General features: G+C 41.3%; 1 protein-coding gene across 5 annotated transcripts in view; it reads right to left on the reverse strand.

The window, feature by feature from the left end:
• Nucleotides 1-20,679, reverse strand: part of NF1 (neurofibromin 1) — a 343,136-nt gene that overhangs the window by 69,241 nt on the left and 253,216 nt on the right. For all 5 annotated transcript variants that reach the window (XM_068268482.1, XM_068268483.1, XM_068268479.1 and 2 more), the window contains 7 exons: nt 17,469-17,662; nt 14,953-15,093; nt 13,056-13,335; nt 8,781-8,995; nt 5,609-5,670; nt 5,402-5,516; nt 2,657-2,758 (listed from right to left, as the gene is read on the reverse strand). In XM_068268482.1, coding sequence (XP_068124583.1) covers nt 2,657-2,758; nt 5,402-5,516; nt 5,609-5,670; nt 8,781-8,995; nt 13,056-13,335; nt 14,953-15,093; nt 17,469-17,662 — 1,109 coding nt within the window. The remainder of the gene's footprint in view (nt 1-2,656; nt 2,759-5,401; nt 5,517-5,608; nt 5,671-8,780; nt 8,996-13,055; nt 13,336-14,952; nt 15,094-17,468; nt 17,663-20,679) is intronic.

Consider the following 20,679-nt stretch of genomic DNA (forward strand, 5'->3'; position numbering starts at 1 on the left):
TTCGTTCAGAGCTTCAGCTACACCTAAACAATTCTGACTCTCCACTTCGCAGTTATTTACCATTGGTGTTGACGCTAAACTTTTGAGCATTTTGCTAGAAGTAAAAAATAATCAGCTACTAATTCAATTTCAGAGTCATTTCAACTGTGCTTAATGGAAACCTGAACTTAAGAGAAACCATAACTAAAGGTGGCCACACACCATACAATAAAATGATCCGATTTTACAGTAATTCGATAAAAACAATCGTATCTCTCGAAAAAAATCGAAAGCTTTTTTTTCATTCGACTGAAAAATCTGATCGGATTTCCCGTTTTTTCCGATTTAAATCGATCCGGAATGCCAGATATTTCTCTTCAATTTCTACTAAAGATTGTATGGTGTGTGTTGGATTGTCAATTTATCAATATACACACCCTAGCAATTTTCTCAGAGTTTCCAATCATTTTTATCATAATTGAGGAAAAAATTGAACATAGGTGTGTGGTACATTGGTCATATTTTTGAAATGTTACAATCAGTCAGAAAAATTGATTGCAATTCTTAAATTGAACAGATATTTAAAAAATGATATGGTGTGTGGCCACCTTTAGGCTTGAACTTCATCCCAATCAGTAGCTGATACTCCCTTTTCCATGATAAATCTTTTCCTTTTCACAAACAGATCACCAGGGTGCTCTGTATGACTGATACTGTGGTGAAACCCCTCCCACAGTGTGATGTCAGGACCATGGTTCTGACATCACACTATGGGAGCCTTGTTGCATTGTGGGAAATAACAGCCGTTTGTAACTGCCAAAAAAGCAAACAGCATCTCCTTCCAGTGACATCACCTGCCAGCAGTAAAAATGTCACCACGTGATAAATGTCTGAATGTAAATCAGGAAGAGGAAAGATTTTACAATGAGCAAACCCTGATTAAATCATTGATACATAATTATTGTAAAAATAAAGCACTTTTTTAATTACATTATTTTCATTGGAGTTCCTCAAAGTGCCACTGCTTTTGTGGTGTAAACTACGAGGGAATCGGTGCCTTGAGATCATCCACACATCACAATTTCCTATTCACCTTCACTACCAAGTATTCACCTTCATTACCAAGTATAAACACTGGTGTTTATACATCAATGCACTGAAGCTCTTTTACACCATAGTCCAGCTTTATTCTATGGCTTATCCAGATCTACTTCAGTTCTCCCCTCATGCTCCAATATTTCTCTGATCTTTTCTCCAGCTGACCTATCACTGACTTATCTATTCTGCCTGGCCGTGGCACAGTGAGAAGAGGAATACTGTCCAGGTTCCAATGATTAAGTGCCTTTCCCCTCTACCCACTCATATGTAATGCCTCTTCTGTGCTATACTAAGCCAACCCCTAGCAGTGACACACCAGTATGTGTAAAGGCCCCTTCATCTTGCAGCTATCCTCCTACCCAGTGCAGAAATGACAAGCGTTAGCATACTGTATACATACCTTTGAACCCTTGATTAATGTCTGCTGAGTGAACAAACCCCTGCCAATCCCCTGGGCCTCAATCACATGCATGTCCATCAGGATTAAAGTGTGCTGATTGGAGTGGACACGTGAGAAGCAGGCACCAACGGAAGTGTTAAATGTGCAGCGTGCGTTTTGCTTGCCAAATATTAACTGGCTTAGAAAAGGGCAGATGTCCCTGACGAAGAGAAAAGGGGAAGAAGACTCCAGCACAGAAGGCGAGTTTTGTAAATGGGAATAGAGGGGTTCTGAGGAACTCAAACAATTAGGGCCTGAACACTGAAAGCTCCCCTTGCCCCACCACATATTGCCTGACCTTAAACCCTTTATGCCTGGGACCTAATCTTTAGTAAACAACCCTTCCGAATATATAAACAGTTCTCCTAAACTGCTTTTCAAAGTAGTTATTTGACTTTTGTACCACATCTGCTATTACTGTGACAGTGTGATGTAGCAGTGTAGAAAAAAACCCTGCTAAATGCAAGAGACCAAAAATAGCAGGACTAGTGGCAACAAGTTTAGCACTGCTAAACAATCTTCCACCCAGGGTTTAGTAGTACTGTCTAACGTATGTATTTCTATTCAACTATCACTTTATCGCCTTCTAACTCTAGTAACTAAAAACATCTTTACAAAACTAGGTTGGTCACATGACCATTCTGTCTTCTAGGAAGGGAGGTGTGGTCAAGCTAACATATACCACAGCATCCAATCAGGCCACAGGGTGGCATGTGGCTAAGCTGTTACTCAGCTTATAATAAGGCAATAGGAAAGTGGCATGGCTAGCGATTTGAGGCGTTTGGATAATGCAGCTTTCAATCTCCCAACTAGCGCCGTGCCATTATGGGAACACACAAAGTAGGGCTGGCCATTTGACGACTGCCAATTCCCTAACATTAAGGTATATTGGAGATATTTTTTCATTTGTTTATCTTGCTTAGCAAGGCTAGTGGAAAGAGTATGTGTGAAGATAAAAAGTGAGGGTGAACAAGGTCTTGCGGTTTCTTCATGCACCATAACACAGGAAGTTTTAAGCAAAATTGCTAACACACAAAATAATATCAGGTTACATGTCACTTTGAATGTAATGTGGGAATAATTATGGAAATACATCAAGTCAGCCATTTGGCAGAAACTACACATGACAAAGAGCCTTACCTTATTCAGAAGTGGCTGCAGTTTGGTTAGTGCTATCACAGTGGCTTCTATCAGTACTTGGCTGTTATAGTTGTCAGGTCCTTTCAAGCAGCTTTCTAACCCCTGAAGCACAAAATACAGATATAACAGATTGTATTAACAGGGCTGCAGATCAATTCAACCATTCTTGAGGTCATGAGAGAGAGGGAAAAAAAGGTTTTTTTTTTATTTATAAGCTGTATACATTAAATTGTACAGATAATATCAAGACCTTTTTCCCCCTTTAAAGCAAATTTGTAGGGAAATTAGAAAAAAAAATGAAAATCTTATACATATGGAGAGGAAAGACTCTGGATCCTGATACACAGCCTTCCTGTTCCTCTGACGGTGCCCACATTGCAGCGCTGTTCCGGCTTTAAATTTGCTGCCTCCAGGAGCCCTTGTGTCTCTGAGTGCTTCTGAAGATGGACAACTACGTACCTCACACGAGCGCTGTTAAAGCAGCAGAGATTTGGGTGCAGCCGGCACCACCATATGCCTTAATAGGAATTACGACTATAGTGGCGCACAGTGAATAACTTCAGTGCCGTCAGAAGACGGAGCTAAAGTTACTTTTAAAACACTGTAATTCGGCACCAGCAATAGCTGGAAGCCAAGTTACATCATTCCCAACCATCCATGTGGACCTGGAGGGGAAATAGTAATGAACGCCGCCGGGACTTGTGCAGGAGCAGGGTAAGACACCACACATGACACACCACACATGCGCCAGTGCTTGTGAGAGTGTGGTCGAGCATGCGCAGTATGGATCCCTGAAAGAGTATTCAACCTGTTGGTCAAATACATGAAACGGGGTGGCAGTGCTGGAACGAGTGGACCATGATGACAGGAAGGCTCTCTTCATAGGCAAATATCGGACTTTTTTTTTTCTTATTTCGCTTTAGTTTTACTTCAAAGGATATCTGAAATGACAGATAACTGAAGCTGAAATGAAATACTATTATCATTGCCTCTTATTACTACTGGTATTTCTGCCTATCACCTTTAAAGCGGATCCGAGATGAAAAACTAACTATAACAAGTAACTTGTCTATATATATATCTTATGTACAGTTTAGCTGGTTTAAACAGCTTATCTGTCTGCATACTGCTTTAATAGAATATGATTATTTCTTCCTGTGATACAATGACAGCAGCCATGTTGTTTGTAAACATTACACAGAGGCAGGCTCATCTGCCCCATCAACACTCAGACTGAAAACAACCTAATCCCACCCTCCTCCCCTCTGCCTCTGAAATCTCTGGCTAGTAATACCTCCCGCTCCTCCTGCCCAGACTGAGCTCTCATGAGCCCTTGCTACTGCCAAGGCTCTCTGAAAACTGTGGGTGGGGCTTATTTAGTTTATAGGGAATTAAGAGTATTAAAACAAAAATAAAAAAGTATTTGGCTTGAGGAATGCCCTATAAGCTATAGGAAAGGAACACAATTATGCAATGAGTAGAAGTTCATCTCAGATCCACTTTAAGTATACCTAACCAAAAGCACATCTACCTAACGTAGTCTGACTGCTCCTGTTTAAAATTTTGACTTTAGCTGAAAGCCACATTTTTCAAGGAGCGATTTCAGAGATGGGAAAGGGGTATGGAAAACACACATAGGTATGTTGATCTAGCATAAATATACCTCTGTGCTTACCTTGAGTAGCTTTGCCTCAGGTGTAATATATTTAAATAGAACTTAAATATTTTTCCAGTCAGGTGTTGAGTGACTTAGACCTCTTTCATGCTGTGGAGCTTCATTACTCAGTTCAACAACTATTCAATGCCTTACTGCTACAGTGAGGAACTGCATAATCTTATCAGATAGGAAAGTAAGGCTTCGTATACATGCTAGATGATTCTCGGCTTGTTGGGGCTGCCTCTGGAAGGAATCTCGTGAGGGTACGGTGGCGCAGATAAGTTGGAAGAGAACAGGACTGCTGGATAATCTCTTCCGAGTGCAAGCCAAGGCCATTGTTCTCTTTAACCTTGCCATGCCATCCCTCCACTCCCCTACATAGCAAGTGTACCTGCAGGCTACAGAAGTGCCTCTACAACACTCAGCCCTGAACTGCCATCTGAGGGATTGAATCCCTATCACTACAGGAGACAGCCTTGCACAAGGCCATGCAGCAAAAGCCCTGTACACATGGGGTGGTGGTGGGGGCGAGGGGAGGGGGGGGGGAGATCTGTGAGGTATCTTTATCGCCTAAGAGGTCTGCTACTGATACCTGCCAGGTGACAGAGCATTGTCAGAGCATCATCAGCCTCCTGGCTAGTGACATATCTGTTGCTATGTAGGGGAGGGATAATGAAAGGTGTGCGACAGAGCAAATTCCCACAGGTGGGGGGAGAACAACGCAATAGTGGTCTGACTAATTCTCGGCCCCGGCAGCCATTATGTCCATATTGTAAGGAAAAAAACAACACGCGTACAGTATAATGCATTCATATATGCATACATCTCTTCAAAATTGTGAATTGAAACCACCAAACAATTAATATTTGAAAGCTGGTGATTAATAGTACAGCTGAGCATAAGCTGAAGGTGTGACTCTACAGATTTAATAGCTGAAATTTAAGGTAAACATTGACTCTGAAAATAACAGGATGTGGCATCCTTTAACTATTTGCAAGTATATGAAAATGTGACCTCCATATTATCTGACAAGCACCTTTCTTTTCAGAGCCGTAGAACACAAATATAGCAAAAAAAAAAATTCCCACCTTGCTCAGAATTCGAATAATCTGTTTTATCTGTCCATGAGATACTCGCTTGCTTATACATCCAAACACAACAAGTGCTCGTGGCTGTAATGAAGGATTGTATTGGAATGCAAACCTGGGTAGAGACAAAAGTATGTACTAAGAAAATGCAAAGCCAAAAGGATTAACCATTAAATAAATGGCTTTGAAGTAATCATAAAGACATACTTCTGAGCAAGCTCAGTCCACTGGTCCAACCACTTGCAAGTTGGGATATCTCTCATGCAAGCCTAAGGGGGTAAAAAAACCAAAACAGGTGGTTATTAAAACATTGGATACTGACTAGAGAATTATTGAAAGTTTTTTCATCTGAGATTTTTTTCTTATACAAAAATACAGCACCACAAGGTCATGTATAGTTTTTTGTGTATAGTTTCTGCTTTACTGCACTTTAATGCAAAACTGACAATGGATGCTTTGAGGGTACTTAGAACGCATCAGTTGAGCAACCATTGACTAAACTGGAGAGTGAAGGGGTGGAACATTTTAACTTACAGTGCAGCATTTGATAGACAAGTCACTTGTAGAATGACATGACTCATAGAAAAACATTTGTGCACCAACTACCAGTATCAAAATATGAAGCACACTCCGAGAATACCTGGTAAACTAGGATAACAAAATGCCATGTCTATCTATTAGCTGTTAATGGTTATAATTAATCATATTAACTACTTGAGATATCACAAAATGCCACTTTTCGGTGCCGAGGGTCCATTAACCTTCCACCTGTTGTATCGACAACTGAGAAACCGCTCGGCATAAAACACATCAAATGCATTTGCCTGTTTGTACCAGATCGTAAGCTGTATCTGTTAAAGTGTCACTGTCAGGCATAATATAAAAAATCATTTATTTTTATCTGGCAAACAAGTAATAAGGATGCTAACCAGGCAATCCAAAAGTTAAAAATCACTATTACTTTTCTTGTTGATAAATGATCATTCCCCAGTTTACCTGACTCTTATTTGGTACATTGTCACACAAAGGAAGTTGCAGAGCATGCTGGGTTGTCTTTTTTTGCTTCTTTACTATCCTCTCAGACTTAACAAATTGCAGCCTGATTGGTTAAAGCCTCTTTCCCTCCTGTTTTCCCCTCCCACACCTCTGTTCCTCTCCGATTGTCCAATATTTCTCAAAATTGCAACAAAAGTCTGTGCGAAAACAGCATATCTTTCTGCTGTGCAGTGTAGCTTTTTTAAAAAAAATATACCTTATAGACGGCATTTGACACACTGACGGCGATGGGTAATGGGGCAGCTAATTACGTGAGAGGGGATTCCTTTTTTACAGTGCGGCAGTGCATTATCCTAGTTTCATGTTCCCCCACATCAGAGCGCACTATACAGCGAGTGACCCGCCGAAGCCTGCCATGAGGAGCGAGAGACAACCGCTCTCGCTCCTATTCTGCCCAGCCAATCTGCCCCAGAGGGAGACTTCCGTGTGTCGGGCTGCCATTGCTACGCAATGGCAAACATAAGCTGCAGGAGGGCGCGTCACTGCTCCTGAATGCATCGGAAGCAGGAGCCGAAGGGAAGGATCATGACGCGCCCTCCTCCAGCTTATGCTTGCCGTTGCGCAGCATAGGCAGCCTGACACACGGAAGTCTCCCTCTGGGGCGGATTGGCTGAGCAGAATAGGAGCAAGAGCGGTTGTCTCTCGCTCCTCATAGCAGGCTTCGGCAGTGATCACTTTAAAACAATTGCTTGCCGTGGTTTTAGGTGCATCTACCAAATGCTCATTAGCAATCATGCATGATGAACCATCCCAAATTGTTACTGTTATTTTCCGCCACAGGCGACATCAGTTTGCTCCCACTCATTCTCTTCAAAGAAAAGAACCTAAACAGACTTCAAAATCATGCGCTTGCATAATAGGCAGCCCAAAACTATGAAGAATGATAGTTTTGTATAAATATTACTGAGAATCTCAATGGAGCTTTAGGAACACACACCTAGAATTATACAAGCTGCTTAATATCATAGGATCATTAGGAAAGATAAGTACTTTAATGCATGTATGGGCCCTGACACACCAGACAGCATTTTGCGGGTTGTTTTTATTTTTAAAACCGCTTCAAATGAAATACATTTAAAGCGCTGTAAAATCTGCACAATCTGGATTTAAAAAAAAAACAAAAAAAAAACAAGATTATGCCAATTTTGCCACAAGTCAATGGAAGTGTTCTTTTTTAAAAACTAAAAAGACCAGCAAAACGTTTTCTGATATGTTAGGGCCCTATGATGCAGAACCTCTCATGAATTCAGGAAACACTAATGCCCTACTCTGAATGTGCTTTACAGATTCCTGCACTGCATAGCCAATGGTGCGCTTTTAAGTGTACATTAAAAGAAGGCTTGGACTTAGTCATTGCCACCAGTTCAGTAGCATAGTGTATTCAGAGCAGTACTGTGTCAACACTGGATGTTTTACTGCATACCTGAATTTTTCTAAAACTGAAGACATCGGCTTTAAAGTTACCGCACAGGCACAGAGTGCTCTTGGCTGCTGGGTTGTGATGGGGGGCATACACTAGGAGGGGCATGTGCGACTCAGACAGAGCATTTGGCCATTACAGGAGTGGCCCGGGGAGAGGGCAAGGGACCAAGCGGCCTCAAGGTAGCTCAGGGGGAATATAAAACCGGAGACTACTCATTTTAGGTGCACTTTAACGCTGGATATATATGCAGTAAATGGACCACTCAGACAAGATGGGGTAAAATCACTCTATAACTTTATTCAAAATAGAGACATCACAAGGAAAGCTGACACGTATTGGGCAGTGGTAAGCCCTTTGTCATGGCTTAAACTGTATACGTGACAGATTTAAAGTGCATCGATAAGTTTAATGAAACGCTAATTTTAAAGTTGATACAAAATTTGTTGCCAATTTCAAGCAGCTTGGGATCTAAATCAGCAGCAGCCGCAATGAATTGGTCAAATCCAAAGCTGCATGCAATTAGCAAAATAATTTGCATTTACATCTCATTCATCGGCTCCAGTTCAGTTTACGGTGTGTGCGTTATTAGCAAATTAAAGCCCAAGTCTGGGCTAGCAAGAAAACTGTCTGTGTACCTTGACAGGACAGTAATCTATTGCACCACACTTCAGTTGTAGCCTGTTCTCACCTGAAAATATGCTAGGAGGAAATGCAATACTGCAAATTCCATTTCAGCTATTATTGGAATTTCCTAACTTCTACAAATTGAAATGAAAGAATATCTTTACCTGACACGGCAAATAAAACAATGTAACAATTTTCAATGAAAGTGTCGTTTCATAAATTAGAATAGAACTAAAAACACATATGCCCTCTAAATAAAAGTATATATTACTTTACCTCCATGATTTCTAAAAGTGCTTCAGTAACGGTTTCCAAAGATGTCAAAGCAAACGTTTCCCTTTCATATGAGCCAGGGGAAAAGGAGCGATCTCGATAGCTAGACCGGAAAGCAATCACTGCTGCAGACTTGACTTTGCTGATTCCAAACAGCAGGTAGAACTTGGGCAAGGAAAACTCTGTAAGACTCAATCGTAACACTTGCTTCGTTTCCTCTGTGGACAAACACAAAAAGAAAACAATTGCACTTATGACAACAAGCTTTTGCGGATTAGTAAGATACCTGGGAACATTAATCGCCTGTCCAAGTTGATGCAGCCCAAATTGCAGGTACAAAAACAAAACAAAAAGGGTTTTGATGATAATAATAATAAATGTATCCTTAAAGGATACCTAGCATTGCCCTGAAAATAATGCACTTTCAAATGGGTACATTCAAATGGGTACACTGCTGAAAATGTTTGAATACAAGTTGTGAACAGCAGTGCTGTGTACTGAAAACATATACAGTGGTTTGCAAAAGTATTCGGCCCCCTTGCAGTTTTCCCCATTCGACATATTACAGCCACAAACATGAATCAATTTTATTGGAATTCCACGTGAAAGACCAATACAAAGTGGTGTACACGTGAGAAATGGAACGAAAATCATACAGGATTCCAAACATTTTTTTTTACAAATAAATAACTGCAAAGTGAGGTGTGCGTAATTATTCAGCCCCCTTTGGTCTGAGTGCAGTCAGTTGCCCATAGACATTGCCTGATGAGTGCTAATGACTATATAGAGTGCACCTGTGTGTAATCTAATGTCAGTACAAATACAGCTGCTCTGTGACGGCCTCAGCGGTTGTCTAAGAGAATCTTGCGAGCAACAACACCATGACAACAACAACAACAACAAATAACATTTGTAAAGCGCTTTTCTCCCGTGGGACTCAAAGCGCATAAGCATGGCTCCGACCATCGTGGTACAGAGGAAGAATTTTATAAATCTGGAAATGCCAGGCTAAACAGGTGGCTTTTCAGTCTGGATTTGAATAGCTCCAGGGATGGTGCTGTCTTTACTGGGTGTGGTAGGGAGTTCCAAAGAGTAGGGGCAGCATGACAGAAGGCTCTGTCTCCAGATTTTTTGAGGTGCACTCTGGGAGTGACCAAGTTTATAGAACTTGCTGATCTGAGGTTGTGAGAGGTGTGGTGCAGCTTCAGCAAGTCCTTCATGTATCCAGGGCCCAAATTGTGCAGGGATTTGAATGTCAGCAGTCCAATCTTGAAGAGTATTCTCCATTCTACTGGTAGCCAGTGCAGTGAGCGAAGGATCGGTGTAATGTGACAGTGGCGAGGCTGGTTTGTTAGCAATCTGGCAGCAGCATTCTGCACTAATTGCAGGCGACGCAGGTCCTTTTTGGGGAGGCCAGCATAAAGGGCATTGCAGTAGTCCAGCCGTGATGTGATGAAGGCGTGGACTAGGGTTTGAAGATCCTCTGGGGGAATCAGATGTTTAATCTTTGCAATGTTCTTCAGATGAAAGAAGGAAGATTTAACTACAGATGAAATTTGGTTTCTGAAACTCAACTCCCCATCGATTAGTACGCCAAGGCTGCGCACAAGGTTGGAGCTGTTTATGTCTGAATTCCCAATCCTGATTGGTGTTGCTTTAGGATAGAGCTGTTTTGATGGCGGGCACTGGCTTTGGACAAACAGGACCTCAGTTTTGTCAGCATTCAGTTTCAACCAGTTATCATTCATCCATGCCTGAAGCTCAGCTAAGCAAGAGTTTATTTTTGGGGTAGGGTCTGTTCCACCAGGTTTGAAGGACAGGTATAGCTGTGTGTCATCGGCGTAGCAGTGGTACGTCAGGCCATGTCGTTGGATAAGTGTACCGAGTGGCAACATGTAGATTGCAAACAGCAGAGGGGATAGGATTGATCCTTGTGGCACTCCGAATTGTAGAGGTGCAGGTTTGGACATTATAGGTCCTAGGCATACTCTCTGTGTTCTGTCAGTCAGGAATGATCTGAACCACTGGAGGACTGATCCACTGATGCCACAGTACTCCTGCAGTCTGTTAAGCAGGATTTCATGGTCAACTGTATCAAAAGCAGCTGAGAGATCCAACAGGATTAGGATGGAGCATTCCCCTCTGTCCCTTGCCATGAGCAGATCGTTGCAGACTTGGATGAGGGCTGTTTCACAGCTGTGGTGTTTCTTAAAGCCAGATTGTAGAGGGTCCAGGATGTTGTTTACTGACAGCCTGGTTTCAAGTTGCAGATAGACAGCCTTTTCAATAACTTTACCTAAGAAGGGGAGGTTGGAGACAGGTCTGTAGCTGCTCATAGCATCTGGATCCATGGAAGGTTTTTTAAGAAGGGGCTTGATGATTCCTTCTTTTAGAGAGGTAGGAAACCTCCCTGCTTGCAGAGAGCAATTTACTATTTTGTGAAATGCTGGACCAAGCAGGTCAGGGCATTTCAGCATATGTTTAGTTGGTCCAGGGTCCAGGTCGCAGGTTGTCTGGCGGAGACGACAGAGGATGTCTGAGATCTCTTCCTCACTAATACCATGAAGTCCAAAGAACACACCAGACAGGTCAGGGATAAAGTTATTGAGAAATTTAAAGCAGGCTTAGGCTACAAAAAGATTTCCAAAGCCTTGAAAATCCCACGGAGAACTGTTCAAGCGATCATTCAGAAATGGAAGGAGTATGGCACAACTGTAAACCTACCAAGACAAGGCTGTCCACCTAAACTCACAGGCCGAACAAGGAAAGCACTGATCAGAAATGCAGTCAAGAGGCCCATGGTGACTCTGGACGAGCTGCAGAGACCTACAGCTCAGGTGGGGGAATCTGTCCATAGGACAACTATTAGTCGTGCACTGCACAAAGTTGCCCTTTATGGAAGAGTGGCAAGAAGAAAGCCATTGTTAACAGAAAAGCATAAGAAGTCCCATTTGCAGTTTGCCACAAGCCATGTGGGGGACACAGCAAACATGTGGAAGAAAGTGCTCTGGACAGATGAGACCAAAAAATTGATCTTTTTGGCCAAAATGCAAAACACTATGTGTGGCGGAAAAGTAACACTGCACATCACTCTGAACACACCATTCCCACTGTCAAATATGGTGGTGGCAGCATCATGCTCGGGGGGTGCTTCTCTTCAGCAGGGACAGGGAAGCTGGTCAGAGTTGATGGGAAGATGGATGGAGCCAAATACAGGGCAATCTTGGAAGAAAACTTCTTGGAGTCTGCAAAAGACTTGAAACTGGGGCGGAGGTTCACCTTCCTGCAGGACAACAACCCTAAACATAAAGCCAGGGCAACAATGGAATGGTTTCAAACAAAACATATCCATGTGTTAGAATGGCCCAGTCAAAGTCCAGATCTAAATCCAACCGAGAATTTGTGGCAATATCTGAAAACTGCTGTTCACAAACGCTGTCCATCTAATCTGACTGAGCTGGAGCTGTTTTCAAAGAAGAATGGGCAAGGATTTCAGTCTCTAGATGTGCAAAGCTGGTAGAGACATACCCTAAAAGACTGGCAGCTGTAATTGCAGCAAAAGGTGGTTCTACAAAGTATTGACTCAGGGGGCTGAATAATTACGCACACCCCACTTTGCAGTTATTTGTAAAAAATGTTTGGAATGATGTATGATTTTCGTTCCACTTCTCACGTGTACACCACTTTGTATGGGTCTTTCCAATAAAATTGGATTTCCAATAAAATTAATTCATGTTTGTGGCAGTAATGTGACAAAATGTGGAAAACTTCAAGGGGGCCGAATACTTTTGCAAACCACTGTACAGTATATGGCTTTTCTCAAATGTTGTAGTAATAAATAGGACTGATGTGCACACTGGCATAGTGTCATACAAGACAGAGCAGAGTCTTGTATGATTGTATTATGAATTTCCTGCTCTGTCTTGTATGATTGTATTATGATTGTGCTTTTGTATGCGAGCATTGTGGTTAGCACTCCAAACTCACAGTCCTTGGTTTAGTTTCTGGCCTGCACACAATCCAAGTGGAGTTTGTGTTGGTTTTATGTAGGTGCTCTGATTTTCCCCCACACCCCAAAAACCGCTAATGGGCTCACTACTATGACTGAACTCCTCTCGGGACAGCTAATGACATGACTATGTACTCTCTAAGGCATTGTGGATGAAGTGGGAGATCTATAAATACAGATTTTATTTTTTTACTGCATAATAACAAACCTTAAAAATAAAGCCAGGAAAATTTAATAACAAAGCATAAGACATACAAACAACAACTCACCACTGAAATGTAACTGTGAGCAGGTGCACAAAGAGTGAATGATATTGATCACAAGTCCATGTGTGGAAGCTCGAAGAGAGAGAGGACCTGTTGCCACCAATAACGTGACAACATGGAAGAGGTAGGGAAGATGGGCAGCCACATCCAAGGAGTTGTTGAAGGACAGCATGAGCATGTAACGGGCAAGTATGGCAATATCATCCCACATGAGGTGCTGCTCCAGCGTAGGAGTAGGAGACAGGCAGGTCTTATCAATTATTTTGCACATCCTTCCAATCACCTAAAACAAAATAAATAATCATTTTTGCAGCTTCTCAGATTGATAGCATAGCATAACTGTCAGTGGCAGCCTGTGATTAAAGAGATATGAAAAAATGGTAGAAAATAAACAGATGCACCTTGTGTCTGGTTTTGGCATCATAAAATAATTAAATAAGTCTCACCTGGATACCTTTTTGTGAGTCCAAAGTGAACATTTACTGATGAAATAAGTGCATCTATCCACCTACTCCTACAAATGATTTTTTTTCCCCACACATACTTTAACTAATAAGGACCAAGATAGATTTCAACTCACCGCTGATGTGCGCATCCACCGTTTTCGTTGCTCCCGCCAATCTCGCCTCTGAATTCCCGCCGTGTCCCGTCGCAGCTCACAGGCTCTGCCTGTCTCTATGAGGGCAGAGCCCTGTGAGCCAGTCAGGAGCCGATTTCATTGGCTTACATTGAAAGACACGGTCAGGAGCCAATAAAAGCAGCTCCTGACCAGCTTACAGGAACTCTGCAGTTATAGAGACGGCAGAGTGGGTGGCTAAGGTTCCTGACATGCGGCGGTGACGGCGGGTATGTGTGGCAATTCGTCAGGATTCCGCAGTTTCTGTACCAGCGGTCTCTGGTCCTTAAAGGAGCAGAGACCACTGGTACTTAAGTGGTTAAAGGAGAGTCTACATTATTCAAACATGGTTGTAGAACTTCGATGTCTCTGTCCACATCAAAGTTTTTTAATAAATAAAACTCTTACCACTCACTTGAGCAGATTCTCCTATATACCTGTATATACTCAAATACAAGACAACCTCGCGTATAAGTCGACTCCAATATGCAACCCTCTTAAGCTGCAATGTTTTACTGACTCAAGTATAAGTCTACCCAGCAAAGTTAATGGCTGCACTTGGGGCTCAGGAGGGGTTAATGCCTGCACTGCATACAGTATTGCAGCCATTAAGTCCCCCCCCCTCCCCCTCAAGTGCAGCTAATACCTCCTCCAGGCCCCCCAAGTGCTGCAAATATTCACTCCCTTTTATGCAGCCCAGTATCCCCCCCTGCCCCTTTCCTTGTTAATTCTTGTGGTCAGGACTTAAAGACCTGTTTTCTCTTGGCATTTCCTTTCCACAAAGTATCACTTGCCACAGGGAAAAGTGCTGCACATGGGAATGCCACTATTCGTACACACAACTCAGTAGGCTCAGTGTTGCCCGTGACTCATGTATAAGTCAACACCTATGCTTTTATGAATCAGACCTAAATTTCTAGACTTATACTCTAGTATATACAGTATTATTTCTTACTGGTTTGGCTAAACCATTATCAGTTTTGTTTAAATGTTTCATTTTATCTGCTCAATGACAGTATTTCCATGTCCCAGAGCTAAAATATATAAACTTGTTATCCATTACCTGCACTCAGAAGCTGTTCTCTTCTGATTGAGTCTTATGGCTGTAATTTCTTATCAGTGAGGGCGATTGCTAAAATCTGAGTGGGTAAATATTTTCAACAACTCAGCATGTTACACATCTCACAACCATCTCGGATGATCAACAATGGCAAGAAACCAAAAAGCCTTCTATCTACACCATGAACTCTCTCTAGACTACAGGTGATCCACAAGAAAACAAACCTTGCTAGAAACCAGTTTGACATTGCCAGAAGCCAAGGCAACTGCTGTGTCAGCCATAACTTCAGCCTTAACTGATCCCAGTCCACCTGTTGCACTAGTTTTGATGAAGCTGTCAAGAACAACATCCAGAAGATCTGTGATCTATAAAGAAAAATAAAATATTGTGATGTAAGAGCAGTCATCTCATTCTCTGCAAATGTCTAATCGGTACTAGGTCATGTACCCTACCATGTATATGCTACAAAAAGGTCTTATTAAAGAAAATGTGCGGAAGGCAATATCAAAGCAGACAGGTTGAAACACTAAAGGGAATATTTCTATTTTGATCCTTCTAAATTACATTCAAAATCTAGCTCTAGGAAGGTAAAAACCAAAACAAAAATAAACTTAACGAGAACCCGAGGTGGATCTTTTGGGGAGAGGGGGGGGGGGCAGATGGAACACAGAGCCATGTTCTCTGCCTAATGACATGGCTCTGTGTCCCCCAACGCCTGCTATCTGCCCCCTGCCCCACCGCCGCGCTATAGCCCCCTCCCCTAGCAGAGGTACACGATTTCTCGCTAACTTGGAGGTAAATAGAGGGGAGAGGAATTCCCTGTTTAAAATGCCCGCCAGGGGCGTTCTTACAGGGTTTCCTTTTTCTCCTCTGGCCACGCCTCCTGCCACTTCCCCACCTCCCTGCACGATATGAGAGACCACACAGTCTCTCAGCGCAGCGTCGTGACCCAGGGGTCAAAGCAAGTGAAAGTGGGCCATTGCAGCCCACCGAAGCAGCGTTTATTTGCGGCTACCTGATCCGGTCAGCCCTGCGGATCAGGTAGCCTACTTTTTTTTTTAAATATTTTTTGAGCCCACCTCGGGCTCTCTCTAAATCTGACTGGGTATTTTCAAAAGAAAAAGTGACCATTTGTTTTTATAGCAAATAAGTTCAAACAATATTTAGTACAGCTGACAGTATTATGTTTCACGAGTGTTAACGCTAAAACTATAAACTATAACGATTAAACTATACAGCTATTGAAAGGTCAAAACACTTCTGTTATATTGATACACAACTGTATGTGAGCAACCATCTGAAGGAATTTGTGACCGTATGTAATTCACATTTGACAGATCACCTGTAGTGAAGGAATGACCGCCATGTATTAAGTAACAGCAGCTATATTTAAAATGTCCACAAGACTCGTTCTCAGGTCTTTTGGAAAACTAGGGTAACTAGTATTGTAATATGCAGATTTATAAACGCCTGCGCAAAACACTGCAGGCCATGTGAGAACAATCACGAGTGGCACAACCGCGCACAGCCGCAAAAGATCCCGACATGGCGAGGACGGCATCTCCAACGAAGGGGATCCCGGGACACCAGAACTGCGGCAAGGGACAGATCGGCTGCCAGGAGGTGGAGGAAGCCCCAGATAAGTAGATCTCTTTTTTTTATCCTCGGATGTGTCCTTTAAAACACACCTTTTCAGACAAGTTTATAATTTGTCATAGCTAGCATTGGAAACTCACGGCCTCAACTGCTAACCCCTTTGTCTCTACCTCACTACCTTCTAGAATGTAAGCTCACAAGGGCAGGTACTTCCCCCTAATGTTTGCTTCTGCTTTATTTTATCATATGAGTATTTACCCGCCTCCCTCTACTATGCACGGTAGGAGATATGCACTTTATTGAACCTGGCCGGGAGGACTTCAGCATGTTTTATACTATCCTTCCGTAAGTGATGTTAAGCATGGTCGCATGACTAAACACCGTTGTCAGCAGTGCCGCATGTTTCACTTTGTCATTACAGTTTATTGAACTCTTCTATATCTTTGATCCTGAGCACGCTGACAGGAAGCAAAGGGAATCGCAGGCTACATATCACTTGTCCTATCTACAATCCATTGCCTCCATTTCTGCCATGGTCTGACAGTGCCGGCACGCACCTGCTCTCCCCTACCCTTCTGAATATATACCCGCGCTGGTGAGGTCTAAAACCACACAACACCTATGTACGACTTTGCACTTGAGCTGGATGTCCTAATTGTAGTGTTTTGACCTTCCCATATATGTACAGCATTTGTTTTGTACCATGTACAGCGCTATGATTGGAAGATGTTGGGTGTTATAGAAACAGAAAATAGTAATAGTCCATTCAGTAAAAATGCAGAAATGTAATGGCAGAACAAGGTAAATGTCATGTTACTATGATATTAGTTTCATAGTAACATGAAATTTACATAGTATTACCCTTTAGATTGTAAGCCTCTGGCAGGGCCCCCTCCCTAGTGTTTCCAGCTTGATTATGCAATCTTACTGTCAGTCACCCCTCTTGTGGACTAGAACAGTCTATAATTTGACCTATGACACTGTACTGTTATCAAATCATTTGCATGATCTTGTTTTGTTGTGAGTTTCCTGTATGTCCTACCTTGTATGTTAACCCATTTATCTACTGTGCAGCGCTGTGTAATATGTTGGCGCTTTATAAATACAACAAATAATAATAATTAGACGTTAATGAGTGGCTTACCTGCCCCAGACTGCCCCATATTTTTGCTTGAATGGAAGGATACATTTGTTTCTCATTAATGGTCATGGTTATTAGCTTGTCCAAGATGGCATTAACACGCTGCCTCTTTGCATCATCAGTGAGTTTACAGAACCGGACAAGGTTTAACAACCAGGGAGTCATGTATTCCAGACACAGATGCTTCAGCTCAATACCTAAAAATGAAACACACATTTATCATTTCAGATAAACAAGTTATTTTCTCTAGTTAGCCAATATTTATTAAGGAGTACAATAAAGACAGTGATCTCCAAAACATTAGCAAAAGATGAGGCATGTTAACCACTTCAGCACCCTTGCAACACATATCTACGCCCCAGTATACTTTACTTCAGGCTCAGGGGCGTAGATATGTGTACTGTTTACCTACCGCCGCAGCTCACGATTGTCGCGTTTGTTCCGTTTGCCACAATCCTGTCCCTCTGTGATCGGGGAATGAGTAACAGCTGTTCTCAAACCCGATCACCGTGCCTGTGATGAATCAGAACTTCTGGCAGCAGTGCAAGTTCTAGTTTCAAAAAAACAAAAAACAAAACCAACCTAAACAGCACCTGTAAACACTTGGTTCCGTCTATTTATATAACACAGTTAGTGTAGCACCATCTTGTGGCTAAAAAGTAAAACCACACCCAAATACAAGATTACACAGAAAAATTAAATACATTTTTTTTTTAACTCCTTCGACCCCTACCCCATAGTTACCAAAATAAAACATGTTTAAAAAAAACAATTACATAATTAAAAAAACTACATAAAAGGTTACCTTAGGGACTTTTTTTTAATATGCATGTCATGAGGGTATAAAAAAAAAACAAACAAAAAAAAAAAAACGTTGCTTTTGTAAATAAAGGCTTGTAACTAATGTTCTAGGATAAAAAGAATAAAAAATAAACACTAAACGGAAAAAATACACCTTTATTTCCAAATAAAATATCGCCATACACTGTACTAGGAACCAGCTAGGGACACAATTTAAATGTTGTAATAACCGGGACAAATGGAAAAATAAAATGTGTGTTTCATCTACAATAGCACATTTTATAACTACTATGGCTAAAAGCTGAGAAATTGTGATTTTTTTCATTGTTTTTCTTCTTCTTCCCTGCAAAATGCATATAAAATAAAATAATTCTTAGCAAAAAGTACTGCCCAAAGAAAGCCTAGTTTGTTCAGCAAAAAATATATAGATCATTTCAGTGAGATAAGTAGCGATAAAGTTATTGGCGAATGAATGGGAAAAGAGTTATGTGAAAATTGCTCTGTTTTTGAAGGGGAAAAAACCTGTTGTACTGAAGTGGTTAACGCATATTATATTCTGCTCCATTTAATTTTTAAATTGATCCATCTTGTTTGCAGGTCTTTAGGGTTGAAATGCTATTATAAAAGCATGCCACTGACCTTCCCGGCCATACACGTTGATTTTTCTGATCGTGGTCTATTGCTCCAACATATCCGTTCAATAGAATAGAAGTTGGATAGATTTTGTGCATTAAGGAGTACAGCACTGGCAGTTCAATCAATGCTTAACCGATTTCTGCTGAAATCAAAATTAAGCTTGCCGTTTATGGTAGGAATTGATCACTATCCAATCAAATTCTAATAGGATAGGGATCAATCAGCTTGGCATATCAGGTCAGAATCACCCCATGGATTTGCTTTCATGGGGATGAGGTCACACGCGCCACATCATGTCCAGAGTATGAGGATCTTCTATAAGCAGGTGTTAGATATCACCCTGCTGCCATAGTGAAAGTTTAAATTGTGTGCCTAGTACAATGTATGGCAATAACATTTTATTTGGAAATAAAGGTGTATTTTTTTCAGTTTCCTTTTTGTTACATATACTATAACAATAATTACAAGCCTTTATTTACAAAAGCAACAGTAATATACCCTCATGACATATTAAAAAAGTCCCTAAGGATTTATGTAGTTTATTTTTTTTTTTAAATGATGTAATTTTTTCTGTAACAAGCGTTTTATTTTGGTAACTATGGGGTAGGCTTGATAGGTGTTAAAAAAATAAAAAAAAAATGTATTTCATATTTCTATGTAAAATAGTATAATGGTGTATTTGGGTGTATTTTTACTCTTAGGCCACAAGATGGTGATACACTAACTTCTGTGTTCTATAAATCGAACATGGAAGCAAGTGTTTACATTGAGTTTTTTTTCAATGAGAATATTTATGTCGCTGCTGCAGGCTCCGATCCATCACAGGCATGGTGATTGGGTTTGGGAACAGCTGTTTCCCATTCACCGGTCATGGACGTGCAGGATTGCGGCGAATGTGAGTGGGAGTCACAGGACAATCGCAAACAGTGGTAGTAAGTAAAAAAATACACATCTACGCCCCTGATCCGCAAGTATATGCATAGCAAGGGATATGCATAGCAAGGGTATGGAAGTGATTGAATTATATTGTATAATTATAATTGTATAATGTAAGCTCATAAGCTCACCTATGCATCATCATTTTAATTGCATGCTTTTAAATACAACTTGGGGGGAGGGGCTATAATCCAAGCATGCTGATAATAGGAAGGCAGCCTATCAACATCATGGTGTCATCTGAAAAAAGCAAGTCTACGAAGGATTTATATACTATGACTGGCTCCTTCATAAAAACATCTAAATGTCATACTAAGTATTGTTGGCATTGGCTTTGTATGGTGCTAATAAAAACATTTTCTATCTAGCTTTTTATTGGGATTCAGAGTGTAGATTAGGTAAACATGTGAGCACACTTAAAATGGTCACTGAAAGCAGGTTTTCAAGTGAAGAATACAATACACAATACAGTTAATGTACGTAGCAGGAAAAGGATGTGTAGAACGTAAACCACATGCTAAAGTATGCCACTGTAATAATCAGCATCTCTGCATGTATATAAATTATCAATACAAGCCAGCATAAATTTCAGCATAAGCTCCAAAATCATGTGCACATTTTATTCAATGAAAATAGAAAGATGTGAAAGAATGACTGAAAAGATACTATTGTTATGGAATTCGAGAGGAAAAAGACATGTAATACTTAAACCTTCACATCTGAATAACAGCACTGGAAAGTTGCCATTGGGGAGTGGCTGCCACCCATCCATACAATGAACAACATCAGGACCTATTCTCTCATGCCAAGGATGCAGAAAGCTGACACTGCCAGGCTGTAG

Source organism: Hyperolius riggenbachi, chromosome 2, assembly GCF_040937935.1.
Source record: "Hyperolius riggenbachi isolate aHypRig1 chromosome 2, aHypRig1.pri, whole genome shotgun sequence".
NCBI lineage: Eukaryota > Metazoa > Chordata > Amphibia > Anura > Hyperoliidae > Hyperolius > Hyperolius riggenbachi.